The 20,189-nt window shown below is 49.6% G+C and overlaps 1 protein-coding gene across 3 annotated transcripts in view; it reads left to right on the top strand.

Moving 5' to 3' along the window:
- The window catches only part of Arhgef37 (Rho guanine nucleotide exchange factor 37), a 42,497-nt gene extending 38,254 nt beyond the window's left edge, over nt 1-4,243 (top strand). For all 3 annotated transcript variants that reach the window (XM_029472268.1, XM_029472267.1, XM_021150706.2), the window contains exon 13: nt 2,830-4,243. In XM_029472268.1, the coding sequence (XP_029328128.1) occupies nt 2,830-3,039 (210 nt within the window). In that variant the 3' untranslated portion in view covers nt 3,040-4,243. The remainder of the gene's footprint in view (nt 1-2,829) is intronic.
- The last annotated feature ends 15,946 nt before the right edge of the window (nt 4,244-20,189 follow it).

Below are 20,189 nucleotides of genomic sequence, written 5' to 3'. Positions count from 1 at the left end.
GGCCTGGGGGAAACAGTGATTAGATTAGCCATGTGAATGTGTGAGTAAACACAGTGGAAATACAATGCTCCCTGCTGTGGTAAGGCCCAGAGTTCCAGGAATAGAAAGGCTTTCTGAAGAAGAATGCTTTCTCCTTACATAGGAAGGAGGAGTAGGAGCTAACTAGATAAAGGGGGTACAGCGGGTGGTGATGCCTGGGGTGAGTTCTCAGCATGGAGAGCAATGCAGAGACCTGGTGATCCGCGAGGGTCCAAGGAGAACCAATGATGCCAGAACCCGAGGGACTAGAGAGGGCATGGTGTAGTGAGATGCTCCTGGTGGAACTCTGCAGGGCCAGGCCCAGACAGACCCTGTGCCATTGACGAGGGTGTCAGTCTTCCCTACAGACGCAGTGGGGATCACAGCTGCACATGCTCTTGAAAGCATTATTTATAAGAACCCAAGTATCCATCCGTATAAACAGGTAAACCATCGACGATGGGGCCACGTGTGCTGAGAACTCTTTCCTCGGAGAGCTGTAAGCAAAGTTTACTCCCTCCTCATAGGGCACCGACGGCAAACCAAAGCACAGCTCTGCCATGTCCCATAGTGGGGGAACCAAGAAGTTTATTGAGCTTTCTTATAGGAGATGGGTGAGATGGTACTTTTAGGAGTGAGGGTGACCCCATCGTAGCTGCAAAGTCACACCCCACTGCGGACGACTTTCCCAAAGTTACATAGATGGGACACCCCCACCCCCACCCCCGTCAGTTAGTCTTCCACTACTATAGACTTATGAGACCATGTGCAGTTAGGGCCGAATGACATACAGGTGGCTGAGAGGTGCAGGCGGAAGCGGCTGGAATGGCAGATGAGGGTCCAGCGCTCGTCCTTACAGTCCCGCTATGAGCTTTTGTGCCTCGGCCGAGTAGTGGCCCTGTCCTGACAGAGATGATGGTGGTTATTATCGGAGGATCTGCGACACTGTAGAGTGCGGTATTCTTTTGATAACAAAGTGAACAGAGTAGGTCAGTATTGACACGCTACAACACGGGTGAACATGCCAAGAGAGAGGAAGGTCAGAAACATAGGGTAGGATCCCGCTCACGTGAAACGTCCAACCTCGGTAAACTGGTAGAGGAAGAAGGTGGGTTTCTGGTTGGCAGAGACTGAAGGGAGGGGAGCGGGGGAAGATTGCTAACTGGTATGGACTTTTCTTTGGTCACAGTGGGAGTATTTTTGAAATTATACAGTGGTGATGATTGCGAGTATCTGGGACTATATTAAAAGCTACTAATTGTATACTTTAAAGGGATGACCGGTATGGGATATGAATAACATCAAAAGAAAGGGAGGGAGGAAGGAAAGAAGGAAGGAAGGAAGGAAGAAGGGAAGGAAGTGAGGAAGTGTGGTAGGGATGTAGCCCAGTGGTGGAGTGTTTGGCCTGGGCAGAACAACCCTTCAGGTTTGGGGTCGGAGAGACTGCTGAGGCCAAGCAAAGCCCTGGTGCTCAAACTCTAGGGTACTGAAGGGTTTGGCTTTGCAGGGGCAGAATCCTTGACATTACCCCCCCACCCCCCACCTCAAACACCCTTGGGTGGATTGGCCCTTCACAGACAAGGGAGAGCTACAAAGATGAGACATGTGTGATAGAAAGACGGTGGACAGAGAGGAGCGGGACCCAGAGGTGCTGAGGACGTGTACGGGATGCCCTGGGTCAGGGCACCGTGGAGCTGAGAGCCAGTGTCGGGGAGGTGTACAGTTCCCACCACCCCTACCTCTATCAGTGTCAGCTAGATGTAATGCAGCAGGGACTACAAAGGGTCCCCGAGAATCTCACCAGGGACTTGATCACCCTACTCAGCCGCCCCTCTTCCCACCAAAGGGGAGTGAAGTTGCTACCATCATCCAGGTATCCAGCTCTGGTAGATGTAAATGGAGTCTCCAGGAAGCTTGGCCTAGGAGCAGTGGTCTATCTGCCCCTTCCTCTGTTCCTTGACCCTCTGTGGGACTCTTAGGGTACTCTCCCATGGTGCTTATTGTTTTGAGTCACCAGTCACACTAATGGTAAGGAGTCAAAGCAAGCCACATTGATGGGTACCTTATTCTGCACAGGCATTTGTCCATCTGCTTCCTCAGTAACCTAGAGGGTAGGACGTTGTTACAGACACTTGTAGGGGATGACAATGAGCCATAGAGAACTTAGACAGCGGTTTGATGAATGCCTTCCCCTCTTATTGTAGCCATGTCTTCAAACCTCACTATTCCTAGGTTAGGAACTGGTCTGGACGGATAAGCTAACTCCCTAGATCTGGGAAAGGAGAGGTTGCTGAAGCTACTCACTGACACGGCTGCAGGGATGGTGTTCATGTTTAATCCCAGCACTGGGGAGGCAGAGGCAGGCAGATCTCTGTGAGTTCAAGGCCAGCTTGGTCTACAAAGCAAATTGCAGGACAGCCATAAACCCTGTCCAACCCCCCCCCCCCAAATCCAAAAACTCAAAAAACCAAAAAAAAAAAAAAAACCCAAAACCAAACAAACAAAAACAAAAACAACCCCCAAAAAAACAAAAAATAAAAACCAAAAAGATGGAGCAAATACAGGATGGAATTGTAGTAAAAACCAGAGCCTAGCAAAGTGTTAGAACTGTGTCAGCCATACAGTAATTATCAGCCACAGTGCTAGCAGGCCCAGCATCTTTAGTGCTAAGAATGTGCCTGGGAAGTGATGTGTCCAGCAGTAGAGACTAGACTACAGATGAGCATGGTGGGGACACAGGATGACACCCTTGCTGCATGGAGTTTGGCTCTCTGCCCACCCCCTGACATGTGTCACTCCTATGTGTTTCAGGTGGTGGCAGTGTACCCTTTTGTGGCCAGAAGCACCCACGAGCTGAGTCTACAGGCAGGCCAGCCTGTGACCATCCTAGAGGCCCAAGACAAGAAGGGGAACCCAGAATGGAGCCTGGTGGAAGCAAATGGACAGAGGGGCTATGTGCCTTCCAACTTTCTGGCCAGGACCCCAAGCCCAACTCCCTGGGGCTGGAATCTTCCCTCTTAGGATGCCCTCTTTGGAACCCCCATTCCTAAGGACTGAAAAGGTGTATGACCTAGGGGACATGGCACAAAGCACAGTGGGAATGGGATCAGTGTGAAGGGCACCCAGAAGTCAGCAGGAAGTGGTGACTAGGCCTTACAGAATGCCTAGTGTGGGAGGCCACAGTGGGTGGCTCAGCAGTGCCACTCTTGTCTGCATAAAGAAGCCATCTCAAGGCCACAGCTGATTAGCTAGGGCTTGCCACAGCTCGAAGCTCATCCTACCTCTTCCCTCTCTCATGTCTAGGATGAATGTTGCTTGTGTTACTCACAGGCAGGGCATCTCTGAAGAAGACCAGACCTGCCTGGCTTGATAGTACACTTCCCCCAGCGTTGCCAGGAAACACCACGGCTCACTAGTCATCTTTTCTTTCTTGCTGCTTTGAGTTACTGTGAACAGTGAACTGTGGAGAGTCCTGCTCAAGGGGAAGCCATGGGCCTAGGTTCTGAGGAGATCCTCTACTGGGTCTGGGAATGGGTGTGGTCTCTGCACAGGTGTGTACAAACTCGGAGGTGGTTCCAGGGAAGAGGGGAATTTGAGGGTGGATCAGTGGGTGTGCGAGGCTGATTGCAATGGTCTAGACTCGTGGTGTTTTCTTCAGACTAGGAGACAAAGGAACTTGGCAGTCAATGCTGGTGGAGCTCTGTGAGACAGGTGACTACTGGCCTGGCGCTCTGGGTAGGTGAGGGATGGTGTGATTTCCTGGTTCTGGGTAGAAGAACCAGAGAACACAGGTGGCCTGGGTTTGCCTCTGAGGCCATGGAGGCTGCAGGGAGCTGAGGTTGGGTAGATGTGAGGCCTAAGACGTAGGACACAATTGCATTTTTCCACCTAGGAAAATAACCAAGTCGTGGGATGTGGTAAGGATGTATGTCATGAGGCTGAGGATCCTTGTCAACCAGGAAGCGTGACACTAACATAAAGACTGTTAGTGGCGTTGGGATGGTGCAACCATTGGCTGGCTTGAGTTAGCAGAGTAAAGAAGTCCTGTGCCACCCCTCATGCCCAAGCCAACAGTGTCCTTTTCCTTAAGCCCAGGCTCTGACCCCAGGCACAATCAGCATGGATTAACAATAGACACATTTCGAGACATGCCCTGTGTCTTAGTCAGGGTTTCTATTCCTGCACAAACATCACGACCAAGAAGCAGTTGGAGAGGAAAGGGTTATTCGGCTTACATTTCCACATTGCTGTTCATCACTAAAGGAAGTCAGGACTTGAACTCAAGAAGGTAAGAAAGCAGGAGCTGATGCAGAGGCCATGGAGGGATGTTCTTTACTGGCTTGCTTCCCCTGGCTTGCTTAGCCTGCTCTCTTATAGAACCCAAGACTACCAGCCCAGAGATGGTCCCACCCACAAGGGGCCTTTCCCCCTTGATCACTAATTGAGGAAATCCCTTACAGTTGGATCTCATGGAGGCATTTCCTCAACTGAAGCTCCTTTCTCTATGATAACTCCAGCTGTGTCAAGTTGACACAAAACTAGCCAGTACACCCTGTTAGGGGATTTTGTTTTGTGTGAACATCACGGAGTGTGCAAAATAACAAGGTTATGACATCACTAGGCAATAAAATCTCATGGGACTATGCCATACACACAGCTGTTATCTGTAGCTGGCTGTTGCATGGCATGTGACATTGGATACAATCTAGGTAGCCAAAGTCCCAATGCCTAGTACTTAGTGAGCAAGTCATTTCTCAAATCTGGAAACAACCCCCTCAAAGAAGACCCCGTTCTAGGATGATGGGCCCATGGGGGCAGTGTTGGGTGTAGTCACTGATGGGCAATGTCCCTAGGTTGTTGCTTTAGGTCAAGAGTCATTGGAAGATCCCAAGACAGTCAAAAGGTGATCCACTGTGGTCTGTCTACAACTGACAAATTTGGAGTTGACCCTCTTGAGAGACAGCTTAAAACAGGTGGCTACTTCAGTGTTTTCAAGACTACATCTGTTTTTCCAACTCGAGTGCCTCTTTGTTAACTTTGGCTTCTGAAGGGCTCTTGAGAAAGACACCCTTGCCTGTGACAGACCATCTATAATGCGCCTCCTCTGAGCTTGTTAAAGCCCCAACACTGTGATGCAAGAGCAAGACTCCCCAGCTTCTTTCCCAACCTCAGGTTTGCTCGCAAGATGTTCTCAGCTCACTTTCCTATCTGTTTCCTTCTCAGGCTTCAGATCAAAGTGGGAAGCACAGACAAACAGATGACAAAGCAGGAACAAGACCTGCAGCTTCCACGGCTTTTCACTGACAGCTCATTGTGAAGCCGAGACTCTAGCTTAGGGTTCTTAGCATGGCCTTTCATCCACTGCTGCAATTACCTGGGTAGCTCTAAACTGCAGGGTCCCACCCAAAGAGAACTGATGTCATTGATCTGGGCATGGTCATGGCCTTAGGCTTCAGGAAGCTAACCAGGTGAATCTCACACGCAGCCACGCTGAGGACCTCTGCCCTAGACATGCAGAGATAAACAGACCCAGTCAGAGGTGGGAAAGGATAAGTTGTGCCATGCCTGAGCTTTGTACTGGCTATCTAAGCAGGAAGCTTTAGTAGCAGTTTGTAATAGAACAGCCTGTTCTGTCAGGTCCCAGAATATATATTTATGAAGTGCCATTAAAGGGGACCTGAACAAAATTGGATATTCTTGTAGGCATAAGGGAGAAAAATTAAATATACTTTGAACCAAGGCTATCTCATGAAGGAGAAATAAAAATGTAGTCAGTACATGTGGGTTGTAGTTTCTCAGACCAGAGGGTGAGATTAAAATCACTGGAGAGTGAGAGAGAACGTGCTGAGAGGATGGAGCATGGCCTGGATTTTCTCCAAGGGACTCTGTGTAATGTGCCTTTTTACCCCAATGCCTAGAGCCATTGCACTGTGTCTTATTTATTTCACTCTTGGGCTGTCACGTGCAGACTCACAAGGAGAATTGCCTAAGAATGGAACAGAGCTCCCAGGAGTCGGAGGATAGTTCACATGCTATCCCCCCTGCTCCTCAAAGGGAAGTGGGAACTCTTTAACCCTTTGAGCTCCAACCTCGTTTAGGATACAAGGAGACAACTGTATTAGTCAAGGGAAGATGAATGAATTCTTGAGTCACGTGATGAGCATGATGTGAAGTACTGGCAATAAAAGACTTAGTATGACTCCAGCCGTTGGCTAGTATACCATTCATTCACTGTTCTTGCTAGATATGAAAATGACGCCTTGTTCATTCATGTTTATTTGAGTGTCTACTGCATACCCTTGATGTCTCCAAGATTTGGGCATAGATGCTGGGGATATAGCAAGACATCAGACAGATGGATGTGCCATTTTCTGAGCACACAGTCTGGGCAAGGAGGCAAACAAGTTAGCACTCAGTTCTATGAGTGTGTCAGAGCAGTGCAGAAGCTGGAGCCCAGGAGAGATGCTGACCTCTGACCTGGACTTGGCAAGCAAGGAACGCTTCCTAAAGGAGGTGATAGATGACCTTTGACCCAACGGGTGCCTGAGCTTATGTGGTCAGGAGGGCATATGCAAAAGCTAGAGGAGAGAGCAGATCACAGAACTGAAATACTGTGGAGCCAGAGTGAAGGGATGGAGAGAGAGAGAGAGAGAGAGAGAGAGAGAGAGAGAGAGAGAGAGAGAGAGGCAGAGGCAGTAAGAGATGCGCTGGGCAAGCCTGCAAGGTTGCATGGTGGCTTTCAGACAGTGCATGGGAGCCACTGGAGCCATTGAAGGAGAGGGAGTGAAATGCTCAGAGCTACAGTTTTGGGGAATCACCTGGCTCTGGCTAGGTGTCTCGTATACATGACACCACTTTACAAGGAGTGCTGCTTCCTTCCAGAACCTTCTAAAGCTCTGTCATAAGCCCCAAGCTAGAGGTGTCCAGTATGTATTACATAGATACATGTCATGGGAGCAGAAACACTGAAACCTTTATGAGCCCCGCTCCTGGCTCATAGAACTGTGCGCATCAGGCTTAGACAAGGGGGAGATTTGGGAGGGCTGAGGTGGTCGTGGGAGGCTTGCTAGAAGAGATGGGCATAGATGCAGGACCTTGTAGAGGAGCAGGATTAGGAAAACCACATGAGAGAGTGCTCGTCTCTAGCTAGAGGAAACTTGGCCTCAGGAATCCCAGAACAGTGTTTCCCCTACACAGCAGCTGCACATACAAACTCACAGAGACTTTGACAGAGTGCACAAGACCTAAACATGCTTAAGCCAGACAGAATCCCAGCACGGAGCAGGGGAAGTGGACACAGAGTCCACTTCTAACCAAGAAGTGATCTGAAGTTGCTGGAAAATAGAGGAAAATCCAGCATTTCTCCAATAGACTGATATTGGACATAATTAACTGTATTTCAGGGCCCCGTGCTCAGAAATAGTTGGCCAAGTCAAATCAGTCTCTATGTTGGTTGGTGTTTTGTTTTTCTTAATTTTTCTTTAATTTTAAAGACAAGTTCTTACTATATAGTTCTGACTGGTCTGGGACTCACTGTGTAAACCAGGCTAGCCAAGTCTGCCTGCCCCTGCCTCCTGAGTGCAGGGGTTAAAGGTATGCACACCATGACTGACTTTTTTTTTTTTTAAACAAGGTACTCTTTATTAGTCCTATGTAGTTCACTATGTAGTCCAGGCTGGCCTTGAACTCAAAGAGTGCTGGGATTACTCAAAGGGTGTTTGTACCACCACATCCAGCTGTGTACTTTTATTTTTAAAACTACTGGAGATTGAATTTAGGGATTTTTTTTGTGTGCTAAGAGAGCACTTTATCAGTCAGCTTTATCCCCAGCCCTGCACATCTGTTTTCTCTCTCTCCCTCCCCTTCCCTCCCCCTCCCTCCCTTCCTCCCTTCTTCATTCCTCTTGGTTAAGAATCCAAGGAGGGTCTGGAGAGATGGCTCAGCGGTTAAGGACACTTGTTCTTGCATAGGACCTGTGTGTGATTGCCAGCACCCACGTGGCGGCTCACAACCGTCTGTAACTCTAGTTCCAGGAAATCTGACACCCTCTTCTGACCTCCGAGGGCACCAGGCAAGTGGTATGCAGACACATGCAGACAAGACACTCAAACACGTAAGATAAAATGGAGGTAGTGTGTGAGCTGTGACCACCAGGGGGCAGCAGGTCTCTTCCATTCAGCCATGAAGGGTTCTGAGGAAGCCAACTGAAATGCCTATGCAACTGGCTGGGCTGGCCAGGCAGAGAGAGAAAGACTGGGAGAGGAACGTTAAGTAGGGTCATGGTTCTCAGCCTGTGGGTCACCGATTCACGGGGGTCGCCTAAGACCACCGGAAAAAACACAGATACTTAGGTTGCAGTTCATAACTAGCAAAATTACAGTTATGAAGGCGCAGTGAAGATAATTTAGTGGTGGGGGGTCACAGCCACATGAACAACTGTGTGAAAGGGTCACAGATTTGAAAGGTTGAGAACCACCGCACTGGGGAAGAGCCCGTGGGGAAGAGCGGGGGTGGGGGGGGGGAGGCTGCATTTGGATTGGAATCTGTACACCACATCTAAAGGACGACAGCTTGCTGGCTTCCAGCCAACTGCTGCCACGTCAGAGTGACACGGGTGGCATCAGACTGGCTGGCTGTTGACGAGAAGCCAGAAGCCAGAGGTTTTGCTTGGCTTTTATTATGCTCGCTTGGTTTGGTTTTGTTGTAACCCAGGTTGACTGACAGTTTTCCCTCCTCAGCCCCCGCAGTAGTGGGATTCCAGGCCTGCACTACCATGCCCGGCTTTGTCCCCTTTTCCTATGGAAATCTTCACGTGGTCTACAACAGGCCCACCTCTGCTCCTCCTGCTGGAGCATCTTCTCTGAAGAGCTAGTTTGGTGTCTTGACTTCATTGGACATTGATTTCTCTCCCTTGGATCTGTGGGAAGTGTCGCGTTTCCCTCAGAGTCGCTCCTCTTACGATTATCATTGATGCTGAGTTTCTGTGACTCCTTGCTTTTTACCAGTGAGGACCACGGAGAACTGGTCACCAAGATTCTCTGGGCAAGTAAAATGACATACTGATAAATCCCCTGGCCCAGCCCTTGGCTCCTCTATGCTCAGTGACATGATTGTTGTCCTTATGGGGACCCTTGGGTTGGGGGAGGGGGATGTAGGGAAATTGGAAAGGTTTCAGGGCCTGTCTGCCTCCCTGTATCTGATTCTCCTTGGAATCTGAGTAGGGCCCGAGCTCTTCACAGTGGCTGCAGGTGGGGGCCATCCCTTACTGCCAGGTGGCTCAGGTAGAGAGCACAAACCCACAGCCATGCTTGCTGGGCAGCCATGCTCGCTTGCTGAGCAGCCTGCTCCTGTCTTCCTTGTGTACTGCAGGAAACATTTCCAAGGCTCTTTTGTCCTCTGCTCAGCGGATGGATTGGATTCATGGGAAGTGCTAGCCAATGGGAGGAGCCAAGGTATCCCCCTCCCATTTCTCTGATTGTCTGCTAGAGGGTGGTCTTCTCTGTGGTCCTGCCTCATGGCCCCTAGTTGTGCTGAACAGGCCAGGCTATGCTTCTAGTGTTTGTTGGGTGGCTCTAGATCCTGAAGTACCGGTGGGACTCTCTTCTCCAGCTTCCTCAGTCCAGGTATTCAAATGCCATGTGTTTGCTGATCTCTGAATTGTGTCTTTTCCCCTGTAAAATCCACTGCCTGTGTTAAAATCCTCCTGACTGGAAGACACATTAGAGTGGTTTCTGGTTTCTGCTTAGACTGATAGATTGCAGAAAATCAGGTTCAAGGCAAGGCTGGGTTTTCAACTATTTAGGTCTCTCAGTTAGTCCATCCTGTGAGGGACACTGGCGACCTTCACCAGCTCTGTCCAGCGCCAAGGGAACATCATCCCTTTCCACCTGGAGCTACTGAAGTGCCTTCGCAGGGTAATGGCTGAGGAGAATCTGCTGAGCTGGTCCCGTCTTGGCCAGCCGAGGATATCATAGCATGGCCCAGAGAAGACACTAATGAGAAGACCCAAGGGCCATGATAATAAGCCAGGACTGTGGGTGAGGCCAAGCTCTGAAGGAAGGGGACAGGAGGGTCATGATTCTGGAGCTGTCCTGTCTCAGGAAGGGCAGTGAGCCCCAGGTCTGAGAGAAAGGAATTGGGGCAGGTTTCTGGCAGAGAAGAGGCAGCTTGTCTTGGTTCTAGGGTCTCCAGTTCCTGAGCCCATCAATGGAGTGTCAGAACAGACCGGCATGCTAGTAGCCCTGCCTGTAGCATTTCCTTTTTGCTCAAAGGGCTTTGGAGAGGTTACATGAAGGAATTCAGTTTCTGTGATGAATCCAGGTTTTGTCACATAGAAAGCTCTGAAGAGCAACGGTCTTTAACAAACACTCAAACAAACCCCAACAGCAACCATGGCAGCCAGCCACAGTGGAGTTCGCTCTCTGCAGGCACCCCAAGAGACAAGCATTGGGATGGAGCCCTGGGCCTCTCCCCTGAGGCAGGGCCAAGCCCAGAGATGCAGATCAACTTGCCAGAGCTAGAAGTGTTGGGTCAGGAGACGGCAGGGAGAGAGGGAGGGCACTGTGACCCTCGGGCACCCTCCCCAGGGACAGGGAACAGCAGGTGTCTAACCGACATAGCTGCAAGGGGACACTTGGGGACAAGCATCCTGTGGTATCCAAACAGGACAGAGGTCAAAACCAGGTTATAGAATGGGCAGCAAGGCTCCAGGCTTTGGGCCACAGTTCAAATATAAGACTATGGGGGACCGTGGCAACTTAGGGACACTGATTTAATGTTGGGAACTAGTTTAGTTGGGAATGGGATACAAGGTTGGGTCCTGCAATTGGTACAAGAGACTTTGTACTGAGCCCCGCCCTGGAGACCAGCCTGGAGCTGCCCTCAAACCCTTGCATTTGGGGTCAGGTTGGTTTTCAGAGCCAAGGGAGCTGATTAGGGGAAATGGTATAGGAGCCAGATTTTTTTGTTTTTGTTTTTCTCTGCAAGATGCTTGTGTTCAAATCCTGACCCACAGTTGTGGGCTGGGTAACCTTTTTGAAACAAGTTACTTAATCTCTTTTAAAAAACCTCACCTTCCTCTTTGCGGGTTAGTCACGGGGTTGCTGAGGTGTTGAGACAGAACAGAACACAGCACCCCTGGACAGCGTGTCTTCTAGGCATAGGGCTCAATGCAGATTTGATTCTGGGCACCAAGCCCTCTTCAGCTTCCCCTGGAAGCAGCACAGGCCCAGGACCCTGTACTGTGCTTCGAATTAACCCCGGCACCTTCAGCCTTTCTCCTGATGCCCCTGTTCCTGACCCCTTACTCGGCTATGCTGAAATGCCCCAGGGCTGCATGAGCACTTCCAAAACGCAAAGCAAGTGGAAGTCTGCAGAGGCCAAGGGTGGTTCCCCTGGGAAGTAAGCGTGCCCTGTCCTCCTCAAATGCTCCGAGAATTCTCGTCAGCCATCTTGGATTGTTTCTGCCTTTGAAGGGCTCCCTCAAGCTGCTGACGATGCAGTTGTGGACAATTTTGCTGTTGTGGAAGGTGCTGTGGAAGATGATGCTGTAGAAAGGGAAAAGTCTTTTTCCGTTACTATTTTTGGGCTCTGGTTTATATTTTTCAAATTTCTTAATGTTTGTATTTCACTTTTTAAAATCTTGCCCCTCACGTATTCGTTGCCTCGTCTAGAGATTCCAAGGTGTGGCACATCCCTTCAGGGCCGTGTGCATGCCCCTGCCCCTATCCTCATGAGAAGCACAGTCAATATTACTGTATCTGGATTTGTCTCTGTAGCTCATGTTATAAAGATATTTTCCATAACGTCTTGAGATATGCCTATAGTACTTCTTCACTAAAACTGAATACTGAATTATAATTCTTTCATTTTCTCCACCTAGAGGGTGCCATACTTCTTTAGCCTTCTGAACGTTACATCTAGAAATGCCTCTCCCACACTAGGACCCCAAAGTTGCACGTTTCTTCTCAGGAAACTGTCCATGTTGAAAACCAAGGACACCTCCCCGATTCTTCCCCGTCTCAGATCTCTGTACTCAATCCTTCAGTGGGTCCATTTGGCTCCACCTTCAAAATCCTCAGAGGCATCCCGAATCGCTTCCACCCGTTCCCTCTCCACTGCTTTCTCCGACATCTCCTGCCTGGACGTCTGTAGTGGCCTCCTGACACTCTCATCCTTCACCTACAATCCAGTCTTCGGAGTCACCAGGTAGATTTCTTCAAACAAGTGAATTAGAGACTGTTTCTTCTCTGTTTAGACGGATCAAAATGCAAATGTTGTTTTCTGAACCAGAAGGCTGTCCACTGGAGGGTCCTCCTGCTCCATGTGCATCACAGGCCCCGCCTACTCATCAGCATGACAAGCCCCGCCCAATCATCAGCATGACAGGCCCCACCCACAGCATCAGCCCGCTGTACCATTCTCTTCTTGCTCACCCATATGTGGTCTTCATCTAAGTTCAGTTCTGATCCAGGACCCTTGGATCCAGGACTATCCCTTTGCCTCACACACATAAAATGACACAGAGTTGGTTAAAGGAGCAGCGGGAGTGGGGACACTGTGACCTTGGGGCACTTTCTCCAGGGTTGGTTAAAGTGGCAGGTATCTGGCAGCCAGACTAATCACTCAGTCCAGACACCCCACCCTCCCCATCAATGTACCAATGTATCAATACAGAACAGACTGGTTTTATTTTCTATCAGATTTGTCATTGGTTCGTTGTGTGGGTTTTCTGTTAGGACGGAGGTCCCTGAAAGTAGGGACATTATCTCTTATTCAGTGCCAGATTAAAATAATCTGGCATATAGGCTTGAACTAAAAAAAATTATCCACCGTTTATCTGACACTCGAACCTAACCAGGCACCTTGAAATTTAAATGGCAACCCTACCCAAGCCTCGTGGGGCCATGTGATGGGGACATGTACCCAAGGGAAAGAAGTTGGCAAGAGACAAGGAGAGCGGATGGGAGGGGAGGCAGACTCACCGTTAGGCTCTGACGTCATCTAAGTATCTCGTGAGCTTCACAAGCCCTGGATTTCCTACGGCTTGTTTTTCAGTTACTAATAAGTTGCCTTGTTGCTTAAAAACAATCTCCAGCCTTTCTCGAGCATTTGTGTGTCTCAGGTGCTGAGTCAAGTGGCTTGGATGCACAAACTCATTTATGCTGTTACGTCACAATGATGCTCTGGATGCTGCTGTCACGCGTCCCTCCGGAAGAAGGACGTGGGGACTTTAAATAGCACACCAAGGTGGCAGAGAGGCTAAGCAGCAGAGCCAGGACTCAGCCTCAGGAATCAGATCACCGCCAGGCCTCTTGGCCACTCCATGGACTCACTGTTGCTTTAACCAAGGAGGTCTGCATGGCGGCTGGTGAAGTAGCCTCAGCAGAAAGACTGGCTCCACCGTGGGCTTGGGCACCAGAGCCTCATGATGCAGGATGGCGTGTGGGCTTAGAGCTGGACCACAGGTTAAATCTAAGTTCTCCTAGCCTGCTGCATGACTTCAGAATAAGTTCTTTACCTCTTTTGAGCCTTGGCTTCCTCTTACATAAATTGAGATGATGGTGATAAAAGTAGCTAGACTTGGGGTGTCTGTCTGTCTGTCTGTCAGTCTCTCACCCTTTAAATGTTAACAGGCACTGATGGGTGAGGATGATGTGGGGGAGTACTGATCATCATTAATGAGCGCCTCACACACATCTCAGTCTTCGTGACATCAGCGTCATGCGGGGACTGCTATCTCCCCTTTGAAAGATGAGAAAACTGAGGCTCAAACCTCCCAAGTCACCAGAAGGCCATGGAGCGAGATCGGGAGCTGGGATCTCAGCTCTGGTGCATGGTTGTGTTGACTTTGAGGAGGTAAGGATGCAATCACACGAGGACCTTCTTCTGTGAGCTGAGCGTTGACCTCTTACCAGTGTCTTCCCTGGCATCCCTGTGTACTGTACCTATGGCTCTCCACAGTTTTCAATGCATTGTTGTTCCATATGCTGAGTATGAAGAGTCCCAGAGGTTAGGGTGTGTCGGAGTCCATCTAGTAGTTAGAAATAGCATGGGATTTGAACACACGTTCATGACTCTATCTCCAGTCTGTCCACTGTACTCTCAGAGAGCTCCCCTGATGCTCCCTGACAGAGCACTAACCCACCTACCTTTTCTTTCCCTACACTCTAAGTTCAGGTTTCATGAGGACTCACGTTGGATCCCGCATGGCCTGTGTCTATTTTCCACTTCCGGCTCCTTCTGCCTACCTTCCAGTCTTCAGACCTATGGCCTCAGATATGCAGGCTTGACTACCACTCCTTTTAGGGCTCTCGATCATGGCTGAATGCTCTGGGTCCTGTTCTCATCCCCTCTGTGAACTGCGCTCTTTGGCTGAGGAGAATCATCTGCACTGCTGTCTCTGCCCTTTTTTTGCCACACACTCTTGCTTCAGAGTGGAACACCTGCATCCCTACTTTCTTGCTTTAAACATCTTTCAGATCTCAGTAACTGCCACCTCCTCCAAGAAGCCTTCCTTGCTTTGCTTAGGCACTCTTCCTATGTGTGTGTGTGTTTATATGGCGCTCTTCTTCTTTTGTGTTGAATTTTTTTCTTAAAGCTCTCTCCCACCCACCGAGCTAGCTCCATACGGGTAGGTTTTTGTCTGTCTGCTCAGGCTGCAGCCCCTGTGTTTGGTACCATATCTGGTGCGTGGCAGGTGGTCAGTGAAACGCTGCTGAATCGATGAACACTAGTGAGATTTCTCCCGTTTCTGCTCCTTACCATCAGTATTTACATTTAGCACCAAGCTGCACATAGTAGGCTCCCAAACACATCCGTTGCATTCAATGGAGGAATGAATGAATGAATGAATGAATGAATGAGGAGTATCTGGTCCAAGCCCCAACCCTGCCTCATTTGTCTACTCCTAGCTGTGAGTCCTCTTGCAGACTAAGAGGGACCCCAAGTTCATGGTTAACTCTTGGGGGGCAGGGTCTTGAGTGGGAATACTATAGCCCCTTCGCCAAGAAGGCTTTCAGGCCACAGAGGCCTTTCTTGCTAGCAAGGGATGAGCAAGAGCCGTGGCATCAGCCTCATTTCGGAACGGCCTCAATTGGCCCTGAGCTGACTAATAAAGTGTGAAATTGGCTTCATCCTCCACCAAGTCTCCCCAGCCAGCCCGTCCCCGTAGCATCTCCTTGTGCTCCAGCAGATGCAGCGTTCCTGACATCCCCTCCATCACCGGCAGGCTAGAGCGTCATCAGTGCCCACGCAGTCCCTGGGCCCAGTGCTTTGCAAAGCCTGCAACGTTATTTGGCCAGCGGCCAGCGGAGGCTTTCAAAGCCAGAAGCATCCAACTCGAGTGTCTGTGGTGCCCTAAGCCAGCCGGCTCCTTCTGTGTCCTTCTTTACTCTACCGCTACGGGCTTCTTAGGCAGGGTGACAGCCAAAGGGACCAACCCCAGAGGCTTGCAAAAGGAGATGAAGGGAACATGAAGTGCCTTGGGAGGCTAGGGGGGGACCCCAAAAGCTGTCTTTCTAGCACATTGGAGTCCATTCTGGGGTCTATTCAGTTTATCCACTCCTGTCGAAGATAATCTAGAAAAAAAAGAGATTCCATGGCTGTAGTATGTCCTAACTCTCTCTTACCCATGGATCAGAATTAACTGGCGATGAAATGCATATTGTGAGTCCAGTAGCATTTTTTTTTTCTTGCTTGCTTAGCACCCATTTACTTCTTCTTTGAGGAGAGCTTCCACATTCCCTCAAGGAGGCATTCCTATCTGCCCTGACATCATCCACGTGGTTTCACAGGAGAGCCTGACTGGTCCCCTGAACTTGAAGGGACAAGCGTGCCCTAGACATGGCCAATCAAAAGGAAGGTGACAGACAGTCCAGGGCCAGAGGCACACTACAGCAGGAGGCCCCAGGATGAGTCAGAGCTGGAAAGAGAGGGTGGGAGACTCCCCCACCCTCAGAGGTCCTAGGCTGGTGGCTGTCAGCTTGAAACAGCCATTTGAGAAGAGAGAGCCAACAGGGAAGCAGCAAATGGGAACAGGGTGGGGGCGGGGGGCGGGGTGCTGACAGACACCCAGAGACATGCTGCATGCTGCATGCTATGAGTGTGTTGGATCCAGCCAGCCTTACCTTGGACTTGACAAACAAGTCTTTTCATTTTTGTTTGGTTTGTGGCTGTTTCTACTTCAGCCCATTTCTATGTCTCCATTAGATCTATGCAACTGTGAGCCCTGTAAGATAGAGTTGAGGATCTTCTATTTTTTTTTTTTTTAATTGCAGGAAATGCTGAAAAGTTTTGCTCTCGGCTGGGGGCTGATTAAACCCCTGAAGAGGGGCCAGTGAGATGGCTCAGTAGGTAAGGGGGGCTTGCCACCAAGTTTGAGGACCTGGGTTTGATCCCTGCAACCCACATGGCAGAAGGTGGGCCTCCGACTTCCACACACAAACTGTGACACATGGTTACACATCCACTCGCTCATCCACCCATACACATAAATAAACACAATAGTAAAGTTTAAAATACAACAAATACTTAAGCAAAGCAGGTCCTTCCAAGAAGGAAGAGGGCCAACATGGCTGGGGAGTGTCTGCCATCAGGTTCTGCTTCATCTTCCTTAGTCACTGCCTTAGTGGGATTCCGGAGGTGTTTGCTTGGTTTACTCCTGTTAAAAATTTCCTAGGAAGAACAAAGGATTCTGTGGCCCATGTTTTGTATTGGGAGATGAAGGAAACTAGTCAGACATCTTTTTGGTCATTGGGGAGAAGGCTTCATGAAGACTATGTGACCCCAGTCCCTTCCTCTTCTCTCTTTTACTTCCTGACATGAGTGCTTTGCTGGGGCATAGGCCCCTGCCTTGATACGTCATCACAGACACAAGGCAACAAAGCCAGTTGATCACAGATTGACACCTCTAAAACCCTGAGCCCAAACAGCCCCTCTCTTAGCTGAGTCTCTCCAGCACTTTTAACAACTTGCTATAAAGCCACATATGTGCTGTCCGTACTCCCCCTTTGGTAGCCATAGCTCTTGAAAGAAGGTCGACGGTCAGAGTTCAAATGCCTCCGGACGTTTCCATCTTTTCCAGCCCTCTGATACTGCCCATAAGGCAACCTGCAGAAACCTTGACTTCAGACTCTGCCGAGCATTCTTTCTGAGTACCCGCACAGCTCACTTGTGGTTGGATTCACACCCGGTCACTAGGTTGCCCAAAGGACCAATATTGTAGCGGGCACATGCTGTTGCTAATTGTGTCTTGTTTCCCTGTTTCTGATTAGAGGATCCACATTACCCTCTGGGCACCCACCCTCCTCCACTCTCAAGCCTCATGGTATAAGAAACCCAGACCCTCTGAGGACCCAAAACTCTTATGGGAGTCTTCTCCTATAAGGAAGAGTGTGCCTGGACCACGTGGCTTAGGGCTATCCAGTCACGGTTTGATATGCCTTCCACACAGTATGATTTATGATGTACAACATCTCTGGTCTGTCCTTGTGAAAAGCCATGTCCTAGGTCTTGGGCTCAGAGCCTTGAGTGAGAGTTTCACTTTTACAAGCAGCAATGTTTGAGCTTGGCGCCTTCAGCAACCATCTAGAAACTTCTCGAAAGAAAGCTGGTCTAGGTATTGACAGAGAGGCCCCAGCTACTGGGTCTGGCTGAGCCCGACGCAGGGGAAACCTCCAGACATTACAGCCACGTGAGTCACGAGTCCTTCTGCTGGTCTACCTGCCTTGGCGCCTGGTCCTTGTAACTTAAAGGCAACTGATACAGCGAGTGGCTTTGATGGTGCTTTGTTGTGGCAGGGACATGCATGTGTGAGGGGTGTAACGAGTGATAAGGCTAGAAAGTAAGGCATGGTGAGAGCCGAGCAGTCCTTATATGGGCCACCTGATCTTTGAGATCATTGAGAACGCTGGCTTTCCCGAGGCCAGGTGAACCCAGGACTTGCTAAACAGGCTCTCCGCTGCCCCCAAGGAACCCACTAATGGTTCCAGAGCTGCTGATGAAGCTGGATTCTTGGCCTGCAGCAGGATCCATCCTCCAGGAACATTTTTGCCAGAGGGAGAGTAGGGTGAGTCCTGCATAGCTGAGAATGTTTGAAGACCAGGAGCTGTTTTTATTTGTTAACTGGGGTGATGGGAGTGTGGGAAAAACCGAATGCACTTTCCAAAGAGAGTCAAGCAGACCTGCTCTTCTCAAATGGCCCAGAGTAGGACACAGGCTGCCCATAGGAAAGGGTCAGCCATCCTCCACCTCTTCAGACAGCCCTCTTCCCCTCCCCGCTCCTCCTTCCCCTCTTCCTCCTACTCCTTTGTTTTGGTTTTGGTTTTCCCAGACAGGGTTTCTCTGTGTAGTCCTGGCTGTCCTGGAACTCACTCTATTGACCAGGCTGGCCTCAGAACTCAGAAACCTGCCTGCCTCTGCCTCTCAAGTGCTGGGATCAAAGGTATTTGCCATGACTGCCCAGCAGACATGCCTCCTCCTCCCTCTTCCCCTCCCCCTCCCCTCCCCCTCCCCCCTCCCTTCACTTTAATTTACCAGCCTCATGCATGTGAGAGTGGACTGGGCCCTGCAGCTCACACTGAGGTTAGCGGGCTAACCTGGTAAAAGTGGTTACCTGCTCAGTCAATCTCGCAGTCAATGCACTGACCTAGCTCCATCAGTTCAGCCCCAAGTGCCAACTGCTTTGCATTTAAACCAACACCCTCCATGTTGCTACCAAGTCTCCATGGCTATTTCCCACTTCCTCCCATCTGGGGAGAACCATCCCCACGGCTGTCTTATGCCAGGTAGGATGCCAGGAGTGAACATTCCTCTCTTGGGAAGGTCAAAGAGACAAGAACCCAGCATTCGTTCTCTCATGACTACCACTGTTACTGAATAGCGACATCCAAACAAGACACAGAGCAGGCCACGAGGGCCACTCTCAGGACTGTCCCTTCCTACTTTGTTAGCTGGAGAGCTTGGTCCCACCAGGGGCCCTGGGAACAGAGTTCCATCCACACTGTTACTCCCTTCATGTGTACCCTCATGGCTTTGACTGTTTTCTTCTGAGCTCTTCCTTTGAGTATCTGAGAAATAAAGGTTGCCCTGGACAGGTTGAGGGTCACCTTTCCTCCCAGCTAACGTTAAAACCCAAAAGAAATGCCTAATTCTTTTCAGCCATGATCTCCCCTATTTATGAACATAACATGATGGACAGAACTAGTCAGTGATTTCCATCCGCTGATGTAGTTAGCTTTGATAGAATCCATAGAGCCCCTCAACATGCCCCCTTATTCATTTTTTACATTTGTTTTATTATTCCATTGGTGGTTTGCTTACATATATGTATGTATGTATGTATGCCGTGTATGTATGTATGCTGTGTATGCCCTGGTAGCCATGGAGGTCAGAAGAGGGCATTTTATCCCTCAGGACTGGAGTTATAGATAGTTGTGAGGCACCACATAGGTGCTGGGAATTGAACCTGGGTCCTCAGCAAGAGCAACAATTGCTCTTAACTGCTGACTTGATTCTCCAGCTCAGTGTGTCTTTTTATAGAAGATGGAACTGAAGTGTACACAGATTAAGTGACCTCCTTAACACTACGAAATTAGTGACAGATTAGAGCTTTGAAATGGAGTAGTCTGCACCCTTAAGCCTGTACCAAGAGCTGGTGTGCATTTCCTGTAAAGGGACAGGTAGGATTTTAAACATTGAGGATGACCAGATACTGAATCTGCCATAGTTGCTCCCAGTACTGTCGTGGCAAGGTGTGTGTGTACCCGTGTGCCTTGTGCCGTGTGCTAGTACATGTATGTTCGCAGCACTCGGATTGCACATCATGAGATCTGCTTCTCCTGACTTCCTTCCAACTGTTTAAAAACACGAGTCAAGTGTGTATATGTGTGTGTGTCTGTTTCTGAGACAGGGTCTTGCTATATGGATCTTTCCACCCTCAAACATGTGATCCCTGTGCTTCTGAGTTACTAAGATGATAGGCTTGTAATCCATTCTCAGCTCACACCCTGTGTATGTGTGATGTGTGGTGGCCAGACCTTGCCCTGTGCTGTCCCAGATTCTGACACTTTCCTCTTATCATCTCTGTTTCCCAGCAATGAGTTGAGGAAGTTAAGAGCTTGTGCAAGGTGCCCAGTGAGAAACAGGGGGTCAGAATTTCTAGCCCTTGGGTT

The sequence above is a fragment of the Mus caroli genome, chromosome 18, assembly GCF_900094665.2.
Source record: "Mus caroli chromosome 18, CAROLI_EIJ_v1.1, whole genome shotgun sequence".
Lineage (NCBI taxonomy): Eukaryota > Metazoa > Chordata > Mammalia > Rodentia > Muridae > Mus > Mus caroli.
Note: the sequence above shows the minus strand (reverse complement) of the source record. Positions and strands in the feature narration are given on the sequence as shown.